The 23,344-nt window shown below is 40.2% G+C and overlaps 1 protein-coding gene and 1 long non-coding RNA gene across 5 annotated transcripts; one reads left to right on the top strand and one right to left on the bottom strand.

The window, feature by feature from the left end:
* Positions 1-398: 398 nt before the first annotated feature.
* On the top strand, positions 399-23,155 carry gtf2ird1 (GTF2I repeat domain containing 1). Of its 4 annotated transcripts, none has more exons than XM_035433618.1 (27): positions 399-743; positions 5,706-5,839; positions 6,189-6,330; positions 6,680-6,847; positions 7,290-7,473; positions 7,671-7,966; positions 8,888-8,983; positions 9,974-10,057; positions 10,288-10,471; positions 11,335-11,360; positions 11,610-11,736; positions 12,082-12,125; positions 12,400-12,480; positions 13,306-13,392; positions 15,096-15,149; positions 15,460-15,525; positions 16,074-16,257; positions 16,552-16,613; positions 17,177-17,245; positions 17,780-18,047; positions 18,435-18,463; positions 18,714-18,761; positions 19,115-19,192; positions 20,024-20,216; positions 20,959-20,996; positions 21,375-21,490; positions 21,942-23,155. In XM_035433618.1, exons 2-27 carry the CDS (start codon positions 5,714-5,716, stop codon positions 22,008-22,010), a joined length of 2,919 nt encoding a protein of 972 aa, XP_035289509.1. In that variant the 5' UTR covers positions 399-743; positions 5,706-5,713; the 3' UTR covers positions 22,011-23,155. The 4 variants fall into 4 exon arrangements, with proteins under 4 accessions (XP_035289509.1, XP_035289510.1, XP_035289507.1 ...); XM_035433619.1 differs by having other exon boundaries at positions 17,174-17,245; positions 21,378-21,490; XM_035433616.1 differs by having other exon boundaries at positions 17,174-17,245.
* On the bottom strand, positions 13,341-16,004 carry LOC118235799. The gene is made up of 3 exons (XR_004766926.1): positions 15,771-16,004; positions 15,421-15,485; positions 13,341-13,471 (listed from the first exon to the last, which is right to left on the bottom strand). It is a non-coding gene; the product is annotated as an uncharacterized LOC118235799 (long non-coding RNA).
* Positions 23,156-23,344: the final 189 nt, after the last annotated feature.

Genomic DNA, 23,344 nt, shown 5'->3' with positions numbered 1-23,344 from the left:
TATTGAACTCACAGTGTCCGTGCGTTATTAACAAAGTATCAAGAGATTTTATGTAGCCTACCCCCGGTAAACGTAAATTGGGTTCCTATAGGCTACGAAATTAACTTCTCTCAACAGCTCTGTTATTTCCTGGATTCGCACGTTTTGAATTAAAAAGGTGCAGGTTCTTTTGAAACTGTAATCTGTGTATCATACCTATAATCTGAGATTCACACCCCACCATTGCAGGAACACAAAACGAAACATTTATTATATGATTATTAAACTTGACAACAAAGTAATTCAAAATGGAAGAAATACATAGTTAATTAAATGTAATTATTTTAGTAGTTACATATGTCAGTTTGAAAACCAGTTTTCCCCCATGGTTTTGCAGAGGTTCCTTAATCCTATATGTAAATTACAGCCAATAGATGCTGTTGTTGAGTTGGGCTGGGATTAGCGGAGGCGAATGAGTTTCAATTTTACTGGATTACAGAACAAAGAAAGGGGAGAGGGGACACTATCCACCGTTTAAGAAAAGAGAAAGAAACGAGTAAAACAAGAGAATAATCTAACGGACAATATTTCCAAACAACCGAGGCCACAAAATAATGCTTCGGATTATACGGTTTCGAGACCTAATTAACGGTATATGATTATTTGGGAGAATCTACCAAGCAGTTCCAATTGGATTAAAGGGAGAATAAACCTGCGTGTATTCCGGGATTGACAGCATAAACAATTTATAAACGATCATATCGGTAAGGATCGAACATGTTTTGTCTTTTGTAGATCATTTTATGACATTGAAACTACATTTCATTTGAGCACGTGACTTTTTGAAGGGTATACAAATTGTGAAATTACGGATTATAATTCTGGGGGAGAGGATGGATTGCTAGCTAACATATGTAGCTATCTCAGTAGCTAACATGGTTTCCGCAAGGAAATGCAACCTCTAATAATGCAAAAAGCAGCAAAGAGCTTCAATCTCGGGGTTTCTTACAGGCTATGCGGTTGTTTACAGACCCGCGACTTGAATATAGATATTGTGTGGTAGCTACCTACTGCGATTGCATAAACTAATAACGATATTTGGTAGCTGAAGAAATGGAGCGTGTGTGGGTGTGTGACATGGTTACTTGAGGTCATTGTTTTGTAAGAAAGAAACATTTTACGTTATAGGAAGTGCAAGACACTTTTTATGAACCTGGAAGGTCCGGGTACAATGTCACGTTCTGAACTGTATTCTATCGACTAATGTTTAAACATTGCCAGTTCAACATCAAGAAATTGTGAAGGGGTTTAGAATTGAGGTGCCCAAGTCAGTGGGCCATGCCTGGTTTATTAACTACAAATTAGCTGTCGAATTCTCCATTGAACTTATTGTTTCATAAATACAACGATTTAATTTTATTCAGCTGGTAGGCTACTGAAAAAATCAAGGAAAAAAGCAGATAAAGTAGTTCTAACCAAATCCTGGATTATTGGGACCTATTTCAATAACACAACATTCCCAATGTTATTAGCTAGCTAGCTCGCTGGCTAGCACGCTGAGGTTAACGCCTCTACATATCAATCGTTTTAGTAGGCTAAGCAAGCAGGACAAAACTGCATAGTTGGAAGTTGTCTGGCTTTCCTGTTATTGAATAGCTGGCTTTGTAGTGGGGGGAAAGGCTGCAATTTAGAGCGATACATATTTTATTTTTAGGGGGACTATTCAGAAAACATTTAAAAGTAGGATGTTCTAGTAGCCTAGTATGGTGTACTGAATCTGAAGGCTATATTATCTTAACATGCTGGATATTTATTTTTATTCACCTTTACCATTGTTGAACTCTTTGTATTCCCCACATAATCTTTTGTTTTCTGTAGCTAGTTTAAAATAACTAGGCAAACTTTAAGTCATATCTTTCTGCAGCTTATAACGTATCTTTATTTGTAAATTGGGTGCGGTGGTTCTGTTTCAATACAGCAATAAGAGCGGTCGGCTGTTCTTAGAAATTACAGCAATTGTAATGTTTGAATGTGCTGGAGATTATGATAGTTCTTAGACTTTTGACACCAAAACAGGGAGCAATCTGACAAACTGCAGTCGTGTGTAAAATGTAGCTGAATTGTAACTTAAATTATATATCTTGTTGGTTAGAAAAACAGTGTCTGATATTTGTACAGAAGACCATTGTGGCCAAAAGCCATAAAATAGTTGCATTTGGTTGAAGTTTGTATCTACAGCAAAATACTCTCAAGGTGTGCTGCATTAAATACATCTACATGCTGATTACACCATTCCACTGAGAAAAATTTAGGCACTATCTAATGTAAAATAAAAAGGCAACAAAAGGAGTTGAAAGTGATATAGTCTGCTTATTTTATGGGTTGCAGGGTAAGGTTGATTGATGTATGAAAGTGTTACATGTGCCATGAAACATTACCTTTGTCCTCTTTCTGTATACCAAATGGAAACGGGTACTAGCTACTGAACATTTTACTACAAAAGTCTGTATTTTGTGTATGCCCATACACAATTCAGACAGTGGACTTAAGCTTTGTTACTAATTTAAACATATTGGCTAGAACTAATATGGGATCTAAGTTGGTTTTCCATTTATTGTTTTTTGTTTTCCAGATCCAAACTTGATATATATTTTTGTTAATTAAGTTTTTTTGTTTTGTTGTTTTTTTAAGAAAATCAACATTTGCCATAATAACAACAAATAAAGTGTGATTATTTCATATCCACTATGTTATCTGGTAGTCTAGTATGGTTATTTTCATGTACATTAGCTAATCAGTTTCCTCCATAAGATGCTGCTGGGCCCAGTATGACTACTATACAGCCAAGAAACAAGTGTAATCATTGTTTTTGTTTAATACATCTGTAATGACTTTGTGACAAAAGATGCAGGAGAAGTAGGTGTCGCTTGTAGCAAGTTGCACCACCACACAAAGAGAAACCTATCAAAATGATGTCACAGTGGTAAGGCCAGTCTGTGTGTCTGTGGCCTCATGAAGAGGTAGGACAAAATGTTTTGTACTGTAGGTGCACACAGATTGTGCATTTGTGTTGAAGTCTGAGGGGTTAACTGCAGTTAAAAGGCAATGATCAGCCTTTGGCTAGCCTAAACGATTTAGATACAGCGATTTAGAAGGCCTGGTGCCCAGAATCTCTTGTTTAGGGTATTAAGCAAAGTATTGTGTATCAATGGCAGCAAGAGCCACAAGCTTCTTACAGAAAACCCGCTCAAATCCATGATACCCTCTTTGAGATCACTGTAATATCTCTAAATGCCATATGGGGAATTAATCAACAAGTAAGGATCAGCTGTGCCCCCACAGGCTCGGAAAAGTCAGGACATATAAAATCACAGTATATATCCCCAGGAGAACTCTAATTGGTCAGGGTGTTATTAGCTAGAGCACTGGAGCATTTCTGCCCAAACTCAACTTTATCGTGATGACATCAGGGTGTGTTCATAATTGTTCATTGATGTTTTCACTATTTTCAGGGAATTATGTGTAGAGTAGGGAATAAACTCTGGGAAAATATTTGTTTTGTATATATAAAGATTTAGGCCTACTTTTATTTATATATGTTTGGGTGAGGAGTTTAGGGGAATTTGAAGCAGGAATTTTAAGCCAACAATGCAACATTTTCAACTGTTAGGACCATGTTTATTTTCATACTTTGAAGATAAATTTGTGGAACAAGTGCATATCTAAAGTCAAGTCAAACCGAAAGATAGCTGGATGGATGGTAATTGTACACGCAAGTTTATACTTGCCATATTTGTCTTTGGATCAGACTTTAACCAAAGCACGTACGTTGATATGAGCACTGGCTTCAGGGTAAGGAGAGACACTGGTTCTTGTGAAATAACCCCTCTATTATAGTTGCTGCTCATTTCCCACTAAATCAGTTAAGTCCTAAGCTGATTGTAAATTGGTCTTATGTTTATCAGAGTGCCTGTTGCCATTGGTGGAAGCAGTTACTGGAAGGGATATAATTCTGGAAACAGAGTTGTATATCTCTATCTTGCTTTTACATCATTAAGATAGACTTCAGCTTAAATCTTACACAAATGTGAATTCATATACCTTAAGTCACACACAAATGCTAACCAATATATCCATTAAAACATTAATTGAAATTTTCCTTTATATTCATCTTGATTTTAATGAGGTGGTTGGATGTGTATTCAGAACATTCATTTCAGAAATGTCATTTTTCAGAGTCAAAATGTGGTATAAACATTTCACTACTAACTTAGCAACAAACCTTTGGAAATCAAGTTGATCAGTCATTGTCTGACTGAAATAGCCCCATCTTTTTGTTCAACTTAGCAGTTTTTTTTTGTGTGCCTGAAAGATATAATCGAAAAAGGACATCTATTTCTGTGCTGTAGCTGGCTGAGGGGGGTTGTGTTTGGAATCTGCTCAGAAGAGAGGTAGAATCAGGCAGGCAGTTGTGCAGCAGGGAGTGCCTCTCTCCCCTCTGTGTGGAGTCTGTGGTTTGGGCTGCCCGGAGGCTAGGATAATGGCTCCTAGTGTCTGGAGAGATTAAAGGCCGGAGCTGCATTGTTCAAATGCCTCGAGATTAGTTTCCAAGGAGACGGATTGCAGTTGCCATGAGAACGAGAGGGGCCAGGAATTAGGATTGCGATTTTTATGCCCTTTCTTTCCTTGCCTTGTTCATTTTTTCATTCTTTCTTTTTTGTCTTAAAAATTCCCTGTATACCTTATATATATATATATATATATATATATATATATATATATAGGCCTTTTTATTGTATAAAGCTGACCATGCTGAGAGAGTGCTTCAAGAGTTGAAAGCAAGAGGGAAAAGCAACATAGGGAGTTTCACCTGAGGATGCAGACAGGGAGATGATCCAAATGACACTGAAAATGGATATATTGCATTTTCTATTGGGGGGGGGGGGGAGGAGGAGAAAAGAGGAGCTGGTGGATTTCATGATGTTTTCCTCCAATTGAAATTCCTGTCAGAGTTTTTGGCTCTTCTACCATTTTACGGTGATCAAATTAAGGATGAAAGGGCTTAAAGGCATAATCTGGGCTAGTTTTAATTGGCTGACAAAAGCTTATCGTAATTAGCAGCTTTCACATATGTGTAACAGACTTTGATATTAGCATATTGCATGGTGGGTCGTACTAGTACTTTTAAAGCCTCTTAATCGGTTCATCTGCTATCCAAAACACTGTATAGCTTTTAACCACTTAGAATTTGGGCTCAATAGCCAACTTGTAAGAAACATGCCCTTATAATCTGTGGGCCTCTGCTTATTATACATTATAATCCATATTATTTTTGTATTATATTGACATTGCACCCCTGAGGTTTGGTGGACCTAAACTACACACCAAGTGACTACAGGTTAACTGTTGTCATGCATTAAATTTCTGCTTGTTCCACACAGTATGCCGTGTGGCTTGTAGTTTGTAAAATAGTCATTGGCCAGAGGCAAGTGCATTAAGAGTGCTCAGGCTGCTCTCCCTTCCACTACAGTGCTTCCTGGGTGGGGTGGAGTCGTGGTCGAAAAAGCTGTTTGTGGCTTGTACTACTCTCTACTGAAAATCTAAATTTTGGCCAATCGGATGGGAGGAGAAACAGAAGTAATGTTTCGTAGTGTGTCTTGGTTGCAGAAACGATCTGTGGTTCTGTGACTGGTGGGTTAAGCAAGCATAGCTGTGCTCTTCCCCAGGAGGAGGAATGGCGCAGGTGCGGAAGTCCGTCTGCGACGGGATGCGGACCAACTCCCGCGCTGAACTGCGAGTCCCCCAGGTGTCTGCACGACAGGAGATCCTCACCAGCCTGGTGTCTGCCCTGGATTCGGTGGTAAGTCACGTGGGAACTAGGAAATACTATACTAAAAAGTGCATACCGTTCTACCTTTCCATTCACAGACCTGATTCAAAATATTGTAATTATTTCTGATATACTTTGCTTTTGAAAACATGATGCCATCCTGAAATATCCCTATTAGTTTACTGAAAGGGGAATATGGCAGATCCATCACTAGACCCAAAAATAGCGAGTAAAATTTAGTCTGGGTCACTCCATTTTGAGCAAGTCTATAATTGGAGCTGAGTGATACTTGGTCTGATTAATCTTTTAGAGGAGCTAGTTTCTGTTCTGTTATCTGATCATAATAACGTATGACCCCATTTTGGAACTTGTCTTCCAGTGCACTGCCATGTCCAAGCTCAACGCCGAGGTGGCGTGTGTCACAGTGCACGAGGACAGCGTGATTGCCGTGGGGACCGAGAAGGGCAGGGTCTTCCTCAATTCCAGAAAGGAAATACAGACCGACTTCCACAAATTTTGCAGTTAGTCATTCGGCTTGTCATCTTGCATCATAGAAAGTTCTTGAGTGATACTCCAGAGTCCCAATCTGCTGCCTGCCCTGGGCAACTTTAAGATGTGGCTTTCAGTTCTTCATGAAATGCTATGCACTGTTAGAGTGCACTTGAGCTGCAGCTTGTCACAAATAATTAAATCATGCTGTGTTAGTTTGTGCTCTAGTATTCTCTCTCTGTCAGCATTGTATTGTCACTGCCCATATGTAAAATTTTAGCACAAAGGCATTAAACTAACCAGTGTTTCAACACGTGTGACTGCATTATCAGAATTGGATCTACAGTGTGTACTCAGTTTTGGACGTGGTGTCTCTCACAGGAGGTCCCAGTCTACAAACTCTGAGCACCCATGCCAAAGCCCAAGATGGCGAGCCCTCCAAGATGGGCAAAGAGGGTGGGCATGGAATGCAGCGGAACACGGTGGAGTCCCACTCCAACATTTTTGTCCTGCGGAAGATGGTGGAGGAAGTCTTCAGTGTTCTTTACAGTAAGCCTTTCTCCAAAGCTAACATTGCTCATCTGCATAGATGAATTATGAATTAGACGTTTCTTGCAGTTTGTGCAATACTTTTAAGTCAGTAAATATGGAAACAACAAGGAGAGTGTATGATTAGAACTAAAACTCTTTAGTTCACCAATGGAAAAAAGTGACAGGAACCACTTCTCTATTCCAGAAAGTAAGTCCTTTCTCATGAATGGTCCTTAAAATACAATGAAAATTCCTGATATGCCCAGTATTGTCTTTGGGTTTCATTTAATCAAGAAAAACTGATCATGCCTTTGAACTGACAATCAGGAGATACAAATTCTAACTTTCATAAAAAATACTATGAATCAGGATAATAGACAGGAAATTTATGTATAAGTTAATTCTCTATCATTCTCAAGTTAATTGATTCAAGGACTTTTCCCTTGGTGCTAATCCACAGGTGAGGCTGTTGGGAAGAGCAGTCTGGTGCCTGTGCCTTATGAGTGGCTCCTGAAGGACCCCAGTTCTGTGGCTGTCCATGGTTTGCCTGATGGAGTCTCCCTGAGGAAGCCTTCTGAGTATGACACCAAGACCTTAATGAAGATCCTGGAGCAGAGCAACCGCATTCGCTTTATAATCAAAAGGTAGGCCTGTTACCTAGTAACATTTGTTAGATACATCTAATTTCATTCACCATTGATTGGGCACTTGCTGTTCATGATGTTGCTGGAATTCTGCCATTTGTAAACATTCCTTGAGTTTGTCAATGTCATAGACATGTGGTGTGAGAGTGAATGGGGTCCTGAGTTTGCTGTGTTCTTCTTGGACCACCTGCACTCAGACCCATGGAGGACCCTCCTCGGGATGCCAAACCCTGCCCAGATCTTAACCACAACTCCTCTGGCACCAAAAGCCTGGCCAACCATGCCGTGGTCAAGCTCTCTGGCCAGGAGACTTCAGCCAGCAACTCCATGCTCTCGAGCTTCCTGTACGGCATGCCGATGTCGTCCCAGCCTCACCCTGACGGGAAACTCGAGCTGAAGCCCACCTCCCTCCACAGCCTCAGCAAAGACCGGGTCTCCACCTGGGCGCCTGGGGCCGAGAAACTGACCCCAGCCATGGACTGTGCCGACAATGGTGAGCGCCATGTGCAGTCATGGGCTAAAATCTCTTATTCACAAGTATAAAACAAAGCAGTATGCAGTGCACACATCCTGACTGTAACTGGTGATAAATCAAATAGCTTATTGGAACACACCTGCCTGTGCTTGAAATGATTCCATATATTCAGGAGGGAATATCATTATTTAATGCAGGTATTTGTTTACGAAGGCTGTTCTGATAAAGACCCATGTCTGGTTTGAACATCCTCTCAATAAAATTGGCACTACAGGGAGCTGAACAAATGTGTGGCTTCTTTACCAGTTTATATAGGCAATATTAGCAATAGATTCTTCAGCATTTATTTTCTGTTTTTGGAATGTGAGTAAACAAATAGATTTTGAAAGATGGGCAGGGATCGCAGATGGGCAGTCAAGCCACTGTTGCTGGGGCGTTATCTCTTTTAATTTTGTTTCAAATAGGACTAGTGTGTGATTACTCAGTATTAACTAAAGTGTAATATTTGATAATGTACACACTGATTAATTTAGAATTTTGAGAGGTCATTCTGATAAAAAAGCATTGCACTTCTCCCTTATCTCATCTCAGTTTTAAAATGTGTACCTTTGATTGAGTCCCCTTACCATTAAATTAGATTAATTTCTCCCCATATTCCTGACTTAAAACTGCATAAAAATGACTAATGGGATGGTAGGGGTATAGAAAAACTCTAAATTGGAATAATTCAGCAGTCCATTATGATCCACTTACACTTGTTCTCTGCTGTACTAATCAGTGACTGCTTTTCTGCAGTTTGTGAAATACAGATGGAAGTAAGAATTATTACTGAACGCCAACCGAAAGCGGTGGTTTATAGGGTGTGAAGATGATGTCCTCGCAGGCCACAGCTGTGTGCGATTTGCCTCATCGCTTTCTTTCCCCTCCTCCTCCTCGCAGGTGAGCGATTAGCGGGGCCCGGAGACCGGGGCCACAGCCCCCCTGGCATCCATGTGTCTAAACGGCTGCTCTTCTCAATTGTGCATGAGAAATCAGGTACTGTGGGTGCAGGACGAGGCCAGGACAATGCCTGCCTCTGTGTAAAACCTGCTGTTAATATGCCACATGTTTTAATGTCTCCATCTTGCGAGGGGAACCATGGATTCCTTTCACAACAATAGCGATGATGACACAAATAGAATAAGGTTGAAATTCAGTTTTGTGTGAACTTACTTGTCCTGCAATGTAATGTAAAACTGTGTTTGTGTTATCCAGTTATTTGAAGTAGGCACTGTGGGCATTTTGAAGTAAAGTACATTATATAGTATCACCACCGTCGAAAATCTGCATACTCCAAACTGGCTTATTTATCCAAACCTGGATATGCTTCAGTCACAGACAATAAGGAGGCTGGCAGAAATATCCAATTTCTTGTGCAATGGAGGAGCTGTGTTCTGACCTGTGGTGTCATCTCAAGTTTCTTTGTTGCAGTTGGGGAGTGTAATTTACTGTACAGCAGCAGTGCAGTGCTTGACACCGTAAGTGCAAGATGGAAAGTAGCTTAGTTTTATTGAAAATGAATTGAGTTTGTAGTGCTACTACCCAAATCTTAAGGTCTGTACAGATAGAAGGGGAGCCCCACTCTGGCCACCTCTGACAAATAGCGCTTATCTGTGTGCCACTGTATTGCTCAGCAAACATTCCACAATCTTGACCACATAACAGCTTAGATGGAAGGACAAGGACTGACTTGAAGGATAACAGGGTGGCCAGATTGAGAGGTATACACTCTGGGAAATTGGCCAGGACACTGGGGTTGCAATTTCTGTTGCTTGCGACATGCAGAGTGGGATCTTTAATGACCACGGAGAGTCAAGACCCTGGTATTACATCCCCTTTATTAGACTGAAGTGCTCCAGTTTGAAGGATTCCAGAAACAGTGGACTGACTCTCTGACTTTGTCAAAGAAAGGAAGCAATTGTGCTGAATCTTGGTTTTGTAGCAGGTGTTCATGTATGTTTTTTTATCTGCCTATTGCCTTTACAGAAAAATGGGACACGTTTATTCGAGAAACGGAGGACATCAACACGCTACGGGAGTGCGTGCAGATCCTGTTCAACAGCCGCTACGGTAAGTCAGATGTTCCCCTCCATTAAAACCCTTGGCTTGCCCTTGTGCCAGTGTGAGTCAGGAGGCTGTCACTTCATAGTCTCAGTGAGCCTGTGAATCCTTTTAATACGGCTGGCTTCAGTGCAACTGGAATCAGCCTTCTGAATATGGAGTCTGTAAGACTGAGCGAGTGCGTGAGTGAGTCTCATCTCGGCTGTTCTGCCAAAACCCCCCCCCCCCCCCCACTTCAGCCGAGGCTCTGGGATTGGACCACATGGTTCCGGTGCCATACCGGAAGATCGCCTGCGATCCGGAGGCGGTGGAGATCATCGGGATACCGGACAAGATCCCCTTCAAGAGGCCCTGCACCTACGGGGTCCCCAAACTGAAGCGCATCCTGGAGGAGCGCCACGGGGTGCGCTTCGTGGTCAGAAGGTTAGCCCCAGCCCGCCCCGAGCCTCTCTGAAGGGAGGCGTGGAAGATTGTCTGATTACAGGGTCCTGGCTTTGAGTCTCTGATGATGAACACTTGTGATGAGATTGTGCAGTCCATTAAAACCCAGGCTTGAGTGGACACTAGAGATTGTGCCTAATGCTGGAGGTTTGTTGGGTTCTTAGGATAAAGGAGTCAACCAACTGAAAATGATGAGCCCGGCCATCTGGCAATTTAGGATCCTGCCTCCAGTGTAATATTTCATGCTGTCAGTAGGAACCAGTGCCATAAGAAAGACAGCGTGGGGGCATTTGATTTGGCATAATAAGCAAATATGTTTTGTAGAGTTGGCTGTTATTTCAGCCATATGCTATAAGTAATTTAAATATCTTGGCATGCCTTAAGTTAATGCAACTTGCACAATGGTCAACATTTTCACCCTTAACAGCAGTTTAAGATCAGCAGTCCTTTTTTCCTCTGATACTAATGGTCATTCTAGTAGCTCTCTGTGGTGAAATAGTCCAGTTACCATTATTCAAGGACAAATAACCATTCTGTGTGCTTTCAAATAGACTATAATGCAGCTAGATTATAGTGAAGCCATGCCAACCTTCAGCAGAACAATTTAGATAAAATTTAGATAAAATGCTAATTAAAATCCATCACTCGTTACTCGGTGAATTCAGAGCAAGCTGTGAATGTAACCTTCCGAATGAAAAGACATTTTAGCGTTGTTCCTGCCCTGCTAGTCATGACAGCTTTTTATCCAGACTTTTATTCAGACCAACTGATATTTCTGCGCTTATTGTAGACAATGACTGTGTGTACACTCCATTCAGAGTAATTGCTTTCTCCTCTCATTACAGAATGTTTGATGAAAGGATTTTTACAGGTAATTATCTCGTTTTTAATGATGCTATTGTCTGTAGTGAAAGTAATGGATTGCCCACCAGCTAACATTTCAACTTCGATTGAAGTCATAACACACTTGGTATTACTTGCTTCTTATTGCTTCAGCGTCCATGTTGTCAATATGCGCAGTAGCAGAGCTGCCATCAAGGCGTCCCGCGCGGTCGATACAGCACGGCCGAGATTTCCGCCACGTACAAACCGTACCCTCTGCCATATCCTGTCCCCATAGCCGCAGGGAAGGCGTCGAAGGACGAGGGCAAGCAGGAGATGGGGTCCTCGTCCGAGAACAGCTTTGTGGAGACTCCCAGGGTGCAGCTATCCTCCTCGGAGCTGGTCAGCAATGCCCACAGCAGCAGGTCAGCCTGCACCACTGGCTCTGCAGCGGGGGGGGGGGGCGTAGGGGGCATCGCTTAATTACTGCCTCTGAGCCCACTGCCTGATTTATATGCAAATTCAATCTAACACTGGCACTGGAGGGGGAACAATGCCCTCTATGTATGCTCCTGTTTCTGTGAGTGGTCCTTGTGAACAGATCGGATTAAATTGGAGGTGGGAGAAGAATGTTAATATGGCAACAGAAGTGTCAATTTTACGAATCTTGGTCTTGCATTAAAAAAAACCAGCATTCATATTTCTTCTATATTGCTTCATTTTCTCTTTATATTATTAAATGAAAAGTACATTTTTCCTCATTATTTCAGATCAACCAGCTCTTGTGTAAGTCCTTTAGCAGACTGCGAAGCAGGTTAGTGGTGGCCAATTTTATCTTCTGTGCAACTTACCAAAATACGCAGGACTGTTTATATAGCTTGAGAATATTTTTTTTTTAAAGTGATCAGAAACATTGTATTCTTGTCATGATCCATCCTTTGTTTCTTTTGGAATGTAGATAATTTGACTTGTTTTTTTCTGTATAAAATACCCACAAAAGTTATAATGTGAATAATATCCACAGTAACTACAACTACAAAGAAAGTATTGCATATGTTTTTGTTTTTGTCTTATTTGCTTTTTTTAAGGACCTTCAGGAGATTGCATTCCCTTGAAAAAAATAAAAACTGAGCCTCCAGACGGAGAAATTATTCAAGTGACAGTACCAGGTAAGCAGTAGCTGTTAAATCTAACAGACTCAAGGGCTTCAGGTCAATGTAGTGGAAAGCTGAAATTTCACAGCTGTCTGGGAGCTTCGAGTACAATCCGTAATTGCCATTGGGATCCAGGTACTTTTATATTGGCAGGCACAAGAACATTGAGCTACAGAAGGTTTTCAGCTAAGAGTTAAAACTATAAAATGTTTTACACCTTTGTGAAATACCTTTACGTTTGTATCTCGAAGTTGAGTACAGTTAAGGACAGAATGTATTGCATTTACTTTGAATCAGGGTTAATAAAGCAGAATAACATGAAGGGATTAATCAATGTCAAACCAGAACACAGCAAATGGAGGAATCCAACAGAAGAAGAAGACCAACCAGATTCATCAAATGAACCAAGAAGAATTTAAGAAGATAAAGATGGATAAACTGGGGTGGGGGGGGGGGGGGGTTGTGTGACAAATGGAAAGCAGGATGAACACACCTGGATCAGAACAGTCTGGAAAGTATGCAAACGAGGACGTGTGGAATGTATGGATGAAGTGGTAAACAAGGATGGCTGCAAATTAAAATCTGAGTGTAGCCTACGCTTGATTCAGTTAATTTGCACAAGGATGCAAATGAGAGCTCCCCTCGTTACAGCGCCTACAAACGGAAATGTCAGATGTGCTTGGAAGAGCTCGCATTGATATTTAGCTTTATCTGATAAAATGTTGACTGAATTTTGAATGCCAGAGGGCTGTTCTGTGAAGCCCAATCGTATAACAGTGTGAAAGCCTAACTGCATCTGGCATGTCGGTCCTGACGGTAGCGTGCTGTCCCTTGTCTCAGATGCCAGCGTCTCCACGGACGAGCTGAGCGAGTCTCTGGCCGATGCTCTGGCCCCCGAGAGCCGGCGCCCCCCGGAGGCCCCCGCAGGTAACCGCTGCCTCGCTCCCACACTACTCGGCCAGGACACCGCGCCGCCCGGGGGCCGCCACCAGCAGTCTCTCTCCTTCTGTTAGGGAGATAGATTTCCAAAAACGTATGGATACTTTTCAGATACTTCCCCTCCCACCTCCAGGATGTCAATAGTGCCCAGTATCCTCCAGTATCCCAGTGTTCCACCCACTCTCTGACCCTCTTAGTGTCTGAGGTGACCTGCTCATTCAGGAAAGGCTTCATCCATCATGTTTAACTCATTTTGCATCTGTGCTTAGCAACATTTTTTAGAGTAATTTAACAAGCCATTTACTATAGTACATGTGATATGCCTTTTCTGAAAATCTTTTTTGGAAGATTTTCAGTTAGAACATTACAAGTTGAAGTGGTCATGACTGAGTTGCCACAGATCTTTAGAAGTTGAGTTAAAAATTGTATGGGTGGGTACTTTTCTAGAACCTGAGTTTGACACCTCTGTATTAAAGTGTTCTTACAGTCAAGCCTGTTCCCCAAAGAATCTTTTGCAGAAAATTGAATTTTCAATATAGGTCTTATCACCTGTAATTTTTCACACAAGACACATGGCAGCATCACATTTGTCATTACAACAGCAAGCAAAAATCCTCAATTTGAGCAAACAAATGAACAACTGTTTTCTATATTATATTTTTATTATTTATCTCTGGGTTGGATATAATACACGTCACAGTGAGCAACTTCATTTTCCTGCCTTTTATCACTAGTTAGTGTTAGGTGCATCAGGACATTTTTCCCCTCTGACACAACTTCAAAATGTGCAATTTAAGCACACGAATACTGAGAGTTTATGTTTTGAGACTTTTTCCTGTTGGATTTCTTTGCTCCTCTCTCTTGGTTTCAGGTTTGACTGTACATAGCCTACATCCTGATTAGCTCATTTCAACATTAGCCCTGCAGCCCAACCCCTTATATGAAAATCATTTAGAAATAGCTTGTCCTCCCTGGTGAATTATTCATACTGTGCTCGTAATATTGTGTAGATTACCTTCAGGATGTCTCCACTCTCTTTTAGCAGAGAATGTACCAGTACAAGTCTCTCCTCTACCCAGTCACCAAAACCCAAGCCCCCAGAATACACATTGATGTTTTGAGTAACTATGGACACTTGAGAACCATATGATTCATAATCTTAATTTCAAAAATTGCTGTACGGAATGATGCTGAATTATTTGAAAATATATATTTGGCCCCTTGGGGGTAAAGGTTTAGCTTATATACTTAATTTAAAGTATATTTTCTTTGGACATAGCAAAATGGTATTATAATCTTTTTTTCCAAAACTGGTCTGGAGATTTACCATGGGTGGCATTTCTATCCTTTCTCATGTGTTCATATTTACTGTCAAACTGTCAGTTTTTCACTTCAATCATTGTTGGCTTTTATTTCATTGTTTTGAATTTTTCAATTAAATCTTTGTTTTGGCAAATTAGAAGTGAAGGCTGCTACTCCCGGTAAGTTCAGAGATATTGAAATAAGACATAAGACAGTAACATGGTTTATTACGTTTAAAAATGCGTGCAAAAATATAAAGGTTCAAATAAGGTTGGCTTTTCCAATTATGGGACCCAAACAAAGTGATGGGTCCCAAATAAAGTTCCAATTGTGGCGACTTGTGAACCGAACCTGATGTTCTGTTTCTGACCACATCTTCTCCCTTTCAGCGGAAGCACTATCAGAGAAATCCACTCCCCAGATTCCCAGGAGGTCTGTCGAAGGTAATAACTGTGGCCACAACAGAAAATGTCAGGTCCATTTTAATTTGTGAGTTTGTGAATTTGTTGACTTTTCCCTTTTTTATATGGGTGACAATTTGTGTTTATTGAATGAAAGGTGCGACACTCACTTGCAAAATTATGTTTCACCCCAGTATTAAAACTGAAATGCTTTTAGTACTGAATACATTATTTCTTTCTCTATGAGTTTCTCAATTTTTATTCAATCTGCATGCACCATTATTATTTCAAAGTAGCTCCTTGGATCATTTACCTGAGCACATGCTGTCCTGCCACCTTTGTACTCTTGCAGAGGATCTTGGTGAAATGATCCTGCAGCTTCGGAAGCAAGTCGAAAACATCTTCAGTACCAAGTACTGTAAGTTACGCAAAATCAGCTTCTGTAATCCATCGGTTTTACAGTCATTACGGTAGCAAGTAATTACACAATTTTCCACCTCCACTTTAGAGGACATCAGCCTCCTCACATATGTCTCATTCTCTATCTTGCATACTATATTAAGCTCTGTAACAAAGTAATACACACACATATATCAGACATTTTGGTTTTGACAGCTGAACTATTTCCGCTGAAGTTAAAGTATAACAAAGTGAAGTACTTACTGACTTTTTTTTCAGAACATTCACAATTAATTTCAAGCTTCAGTTAGATATACGCATTACATGGTGATTGTAAAGTGAACTTAAGTAGATTTTTTTTCAGAGAAGAGCCTTATGGCAGCCTTTAAGGTTTTTCCAGAAAAGAAAATTAGGCCTTGGCATAGTACATGCCCCCAGCTCCCAGTATAAGCTTTATCAGTTTTCTCTGTGAGTGTGAGTGATTGGGATGCAGTGCATTATCCCTCTCTCTCTCTCTTCTCTCTCTCTCTCTCTCTCTCTCTCTCTATCCCTCACTCTCTACTGCAGCTGAGGCTCTGGGCCTGCCAGAGCCCAGCAGGGTGCCCTACTCAAAATTCCAGTTGTACCCTGAAGATCTGTTTGTCGTCGGGCTACCGGAAGGCATGTCTTTCCGCAGGCCCAACTGCTTTGGGGCAGCAAAGCTGCGCAAGATACTGGCAGTCAGCCAACAAATCCACTTTGTCATCAAGAGGTGAGCTGTCACATGACTATTAACTCATGATAGGACCCAAGGAACGCGATAGCACAAGGAGTGAAAACCATAGGAAGTCTACGAGCCCGATTTTTATTTTCTACCATTTTTTAGCATGTAGTAATGTACTGTAGCTGGTATAGTGTTTTGTTTGTTGGAGCATATCAATAGTTTTCCATTTTGGCCGTTTATGCGATCCTGCTGGAAACAGGTCTCTTTAAAAAAAAAAAAAAAAAAAAAAACTTTAAATCCATTGTAATGCTTCCTGACGTATCATTGCATGAACTCTTGCAGACCGGAGCTATTAAGTGATCCAGTCAAGCTTGAAGCTTCTCCCCTGTCAGCTTCTAACCCAGGTGAGTCAGTATGACTGTCCATATCTCTCATTAGTCAGCAGTAGGGGTTAGAGAAGTAGACCAAATTTGGAAATTATTACTTGTATGTTTCAAGTCAAAATTTCAGATATAATGCTGTATAATGCTTAACCTAAATTGCTTTCAGCAGCGTAAATGGATGACAAGTAAAAACAGAACCTATACATCACTCTGCACATGTCTGTAAAGAAATATTGAAATAAAGTAAAGGGCTTTGTGCTTATTCCAATCTAACAAAGTTTATATGAGTCCAATAGAGACCAAATGTATACTATGAGAGTTAAAACATACTCTAGCAGAGTTCATTTGAATCATTGAACTTTTTACCATGTTGCAATAGCAATATATTAATTTATAGCAATAGAAAGTTATATTAATTATATCAACGGAGCTGAGCCCGTTCAGGTCGCTGGTTCTGATCCATAATGCATCATCATCTGTGCACAGTCATTAAGCAATGATTAAAAGTAGATTATAAAAATGATAATAGAGAAAATGATATTTTCACGACAACTCGGGTGTGATATTGCTTCTTTAATCAGCAGCAGACCTTGACTGCAAAGACAATGTGCTGGAAGATGCTGGAGCTGCTAGTAAAAGGCCAGGCTACTCAGGTAAGCAAAAGAGCAACCACAGAATATGTGCACCCATGCATTCGCCATTTCTTTGTAGAACTGATGATGTCGGTCGGTATGCAGATGGATGAATTGCAAAACTACAGAATCAGTTGGGACACTATAGTGTGGACCGGGAGTTGTGGACACAAAATAAATTTAGTGTTCTATGATACATGATAAAAAAATAAATGAGTAAGTTTGTTTTTACATATATGACATATATTATTGTTTCCATGACTCACATTGTCAATAGATTAATCATAAGATGCACAACTTCTTCAATTGGGGAGATATTTAATTTAGAATTAAGAAAAAACCATCTGCATGAAGAAATGAAATTACTATAATAGCAGTGCACAAATGTGTTTGACATTATAAAGAGAATGATATTAATGTAGGGAATTAATGATCTGAGGGGACCAGGTTTGCAGGAAGTTAACTGAGGTAGCTAATAGGTTTTGGTTAGCAATCGGTAAATCTTTATGTGCCAGGTATAATAATGACCTTGGTGTTGGCTCCCGTTGTCTACAGACAGCTTAGAAGCCAAACTGTCCAGAATCGACTTGGCCAACACCCTCAGAGAACAGGTACAAGATCTGTTCAACAGAAAATATGGCGAGGCACTTGGCATTAAGTACCCAGTTCAGGTGCCCTACAAGCGGATTAAGAGTAACCCTGGATCAGTCATCATCGAGGGCCTACCTCCTGGCATTCCATTCAGGAAACCCTGCACCTTTGGATCCCAGAACCTAGAGAGGATTCTGGCTGTAGCTGACAAAATCTCCTTCACCATCACCAGGTAAAACCCTTTACTACATTGCATTACATTGCATTACAGGCATTTAGCAGGTGCTCTTATCCGGGGCAGCTTACACAACATTTTTTACATAGCATTTACGTTTCATCCATTATACAGGCTGATATATACTGAAGCAATGCAGGTTAAGTACCTTGCTCAAGGGTACAATGTACAATGGTGTCCTATCCATGAATCTGCAACCTTTAGGTTACATGCCCAGTTCCTTACCCATTATAGTACACTGCCACCAAAATTATTATAACTGTAAGCTTAACATAACTGCAGTCTTCTGTAATAAACTATTCAATCATGTTAATACATGTTTTTAGTACAATGAGTACTAGTATTTGGGCTCAGTGAAAATGTATTTATTTGTCATTTCTACAGGCCTTTCCAAGGACTTATCCCTAAACCAGGTATAACAAATTGTGCCGTATTTGACCATTGCATGAAATAGATTCATTTAATTTTAAAATGCTTATGTCGTAACCTTGACTTGGCTACTCATAACCCGAAGGCATTTTGGCACTCCATGTTATGGAATGTGAATGAAAGACTACCTGTTTGGAATTCTCTGTAAAACAGAACCTCATGAAATGATACCACGAGTATGCAATTTAATGTTTCCAGCCTTGTCCACGTTTGAGCGGGATTTTTTTCTTTCAGCACCTCGACGGATCACCTTGTTAAAGAAGGCTTATGCCTCAATAAGTGGTGAGTTCTCATCCCCTGAAGTTCATCATAATGTTTTTATCTCTTCTCACTTTTCAGTTAGTCTTCTGTTCATAGCTACACATGGCATATATAATGACATAGCTATAATGACAAATAACTACATTGGATCATCAAAATGTCATCAAAACACTACAAATAAAACAGCATCGTATATTATTACCACACATACTGAAATTGACATAATAGATAAATTCCAAGGCAAATTAGTTATACTCGTGTAGCTCGGTGCTTCAGTTCTGATGGATGCATAGTTTGTGGTCATTGTACACATAGTAAAGGTATGATTGCAGTGGAGGTGAGTGAGGATTGGTGCTGTTCTCCATGTATGATAGATGACGAGGAGGTCAATCGCATGGGGGAGAAAGTCATTTTGCGGGAGCAAGTGAAGGAACTCTTCAACAAGAAATATGGTCAGTTGAACTTACACCTTTTCACCATAGGAGTATTTGTGGTGTAGCTAGCATATTACTTGCAGTTATGTTTAAAGTATTTGAGTTTGCCACCCTTAAAATGTTTAAGCAGCTAGAAAATTAGTATGTGTTTATGAGTTGTCTGTGATAATGTGTGTATTTATTTTTGATTGATTGATGCACTCAAATTATATTTAATGCTTATAAATTTGGTGGTTCTTAGATTTAGCTAAATGTATCATGTAAATGTTCTCCAACAATAAGCTACTTTGAAAAGTGTTACAGTCAGGTGTGTTTTTCTTTTGTACTGACATTAGTATTAGAGAATTTAACTACATAAATATATTAATGAATGAGGTTTCCCTGAACCCATGTGGAGACGAAAACGTCCCTGCTCAGTGTATGGTTGCTGTGTCACACTTTGCTCTTTGTAGTACATAAAAATACCTATAGGATTGTTGCTTAGTATTAGTGATTTCACCTGCATAAATGCAGATTTCACATTCCCACATTACTGGGGAAATTTCACTCTTTGGAACCTTGGCATGTATAATAGTACACTAACAGAAAATGAATTCCATATCTGAACCATTTTCCTCACTATATTTTTTCCCTCAGCAATGCAACAGCTACAACAAACTGCTGAGACCTCTCTTTGTCAAAAGGTTTATTTATGAAAAATGTATACCACGTTGTACAGCTAACATCACAGAAGAACTTCCATTTAGCCTGGTCTTGGCCATATTATTCTGCTCACGATGAGGTACAGCTCAGTCCTACTTGGTGTAATGCTTAATTCTATAAACCTTCACTGCCATTTTTTTTCTTTAGGTGAGGCACTGGGCCTGGATCGTTCTGTTCTGGTACCGTATAAGCTTATCCGCGGTAGTCCAGACTCTATAGAAGTTTCAGGACTACCAGATGATATTCCCTTCCGCAACCCAAACACTTATGATATTAACCGCTTGGAGAAAATCCTGCAGGCTAGGGATGAAATCACCATCAACATCAAGAGCCAGCTACAGTGAGTGTTTGCTTGTCTTAAATAATGCAGTTTCTAAACGCTATGGAATCGTGTCTTCAGTTAATACATGAGCTAGGGGCATGAATGAATGAATGAATGAATGAATCATTGCATTTATATAGCATTTTTCCGAACACTCAAAGTGCTTCACAGTGATGAGTGGGAACTCCCCACACCCATGACCAATGTGTAGCACCCACCACCTGGGTGATGCACAGCAGCCATTTTACGTCAGAACGCTCACCACACATTAGCTAAGGTGAAGGGGGAAGAGAACATTTTTACCCAATTAAATCAGGGGATGATTAGGTGGCAAGTTGGAGAGAGCCAGACTGGGAATTTAGCCAGGACACCGGGGAACCCCCTACTGTGTAATGGGATCTTTAATGACCACAGTGAGTCAGGACCTTGGTTTCACGTCTCATCCGAAAGACGGCATCTCCTACAGCACAGTGTCCCCGTCACTGCACCGGGGCATTGGGGTTTCTTTGACCAGAGGGAAGATTGCCCCTGCTGGCCCACCAACACCACTTCCAGCAGCAACTCAGTATTCCCTGGTGGTCTCCCATCTAAGTATTAACCAAGCCCACACTTGCTTAGCTTCAGCTATTCGGCAGGAGCAGGGTGCATGGTGGTATGGCTGCTGGCATGGACATAGGAAAGGTGTTGCAGCTTGTGAATTTAGTTATCATTACGTAGCCATTTTGCTAGGAAATAAAATATTTTCTTTTTTTGTGTACAGACCTTTTGCAGAAATTTGTACCCAAACCTGTAATACAGGTAAGAAGTAAATTATTTCTGTCTTTCAAAAATTTAAACTACGGGAAAACAGTCCACACACTGTAGCTTATGAAAAATGCTCCCATTTAATTACAATAATCAAAACATTGTGCTGTTTTGACACAAAAGGGTATTCCTCACATCCTGAAGAAGACCCTTTTGGGTCGAAATTTTGATATTTTGGTTGTTGCCATTAAATGGGAGAATTTTTCATTTGATACAATGTGCACTTTTTCCCCATTGATTTGGACTCTGCCCAGCACCTACCATTATGGTATATTGGATGTGCTTGTTCTAACTCAGTTCACAACAATAGAAGTTAAGCCATTGAGTGTTTGTATGTGTTTATGAGCTGTAATATAACCTGCAGTTTTCCAGCAGGAAAAGAAGGCTCCAGCAGTAGGCGCAAACGAAAAAGAGTTCCAGACAGCACCCAAGTATCCACGCCCCCAGTGGTGGAGACAGGCGTATCAACCAATCAGATTCCTGTAATGGTCAGTAGCAAATGGAGTAACTATGTGACAGTGTAGCACTGAGCACTTTTTCTTTCATAGATTTTAAATTTGCATGTTTGAAATAGGGTGGCATGGTGGTGCAGTGAGTAGCACTGTTGCCTCACAGCAAGAACGTACAGAGTTCAAATCCTGTTTGAGACATTTGCATGTTCTCCCAGTGTCCATGTGTGTTTCCTCCGGGTACCTTGGTTTCCTCCCACAGTCTGAAGACATGTAGATAATTTTAATTAGAGGGTCTAAATTGTCCTTGCAGTATGAATGTGGAGTGAATGGTGTGTGGGCCCTGTGATGGATTGGCAACCTGTGAATGGTGTTTTCCAGATGGAAGTATGAAATGAGTCAGATAAAATAAAATTGAAATTCATTTATGTTTATTGATTAAACATCTGAAGTTGCTTTCTCTCTCTCATTAGTTTTTCTTTGTTTTCAGCAATGGCCTATGTACATGGTGGACTACAGTGGAGTCAATGTGCAGGTTCCAGGAAAAGTCAAGTACTAGCAGACCAATGGAAACCTCTAAACTAAAAGGACAACCAACCTTCTGAATGAAGATGTCAAACAAATATGTATAACCATGGCTCCCAGTGTCAGCTTTTTTAGATTTGCTGTTGCTACCAGCCTGTACAACTGAGAAAGCATTGGCCAGTGTTGGAGATTTTGCTTGGTAATGTGTTTCAGGATGAATTTGAGTGCTTTTAGTCAGAGGCGGTTTGTTTCCAAGGTTTTTGAGCCGGAAGCAAGGAGGAAAAGCCTCATACAAATGGGTGGAAGGACAAATGCTTGTTTCAGTTTTCAAAAATTAAAACATTAGCTCTGTGCTTAGAGAGACATTAATTGCAAAGGTTCTCTGCTGAACAGTGGCCTCAGCTTCTACACAGAATCTGCTGAATGTGTGGTATATTATACACTATTACTTTTAATGGAATTTTCCATTTGAAATGCTCTTCAGAGTCCATATTCTCCTTCCCACTACACAAGCATCCATTAACATATGTATGCTCAGTCCTGTAGGGGATTTTTTTTTCCAGATGCAGCCTATAAAACATTTTCTTAAGTGTTTTTTTTATTTATTTTTTTTATTTTATCTTTGCTAGTGGTATACAGTTACCCAATTCATAGTGTTGTCTTTAATAATAATCTGGTTCACACTATTAAAATGTTTCTATGATTATTTATTTATTTATTTAAAGAACAATAATGTGTGTTTGCAGGGATATACAACAAAATGTTCACGAAGATGCATTGAGTTTTGAAATAATACCTGGATAGTGTGTACACCAGATCTTCTTTTCAAGTCCTCTAGCTTGTCATACCATGCAGCACCAGCTATAGTGTGTATAATGGAATAAAATTTCTCTAGATCTGTCGTTGTATGGATGAGGAAGTTCTGCAATGCACTTGTAATCGAACTCCAGGACAAATGTTCTAATATTTTTTCCTGTCGCCTAAGTTGGTATCTTTTGTAACATATCTAACAACTTTAAAGATTACACTAAGAAAAATGTCAATATGAATGTAATTTGTGTAAAGGAAAGGAGAATTATGTATGTTACCCTGTTACAACTGTCTCTCTGGATTCACCAGTATTTCTATGCTGTACCTTAATGCCATTTAGGCCTTTGAAATAAAATGTGTTGCCTTGCATTTTTGTTTACTTTTATTGGTTACTGCTTATTGCGCAGAATTTATTAAATGGACACTCAGAAATAAATACACAATTAGACAATAGAAATATGCCCCAGTGAACCTGAATATCATCTGAACTTTATTTTAATACCGCCATAAATTATACAAAATTCTCGGATAATAAAACTGCATTTACTTCTGAGAAGC

The sequence above is a fragment of the Anguilla anguilla genome, chromosome 9 (genome assembly GCF_013347855.1).
Source record: "Anguilla anguilla isolate fAngAng1 chromosome 9, fAngAng1.pri, whole genome shotgun sequence".
Taxonomy (NCBI): domain Eukaryota; kingdom Metazoa; phylum Chordata; class Actinopteri; order Anguilliformes; family Anguillidae; genus Anguilla; species Anguilla anguilla.
This window is presented reverse-complemented; position numbering and strand designations above follow the sequence as displayed.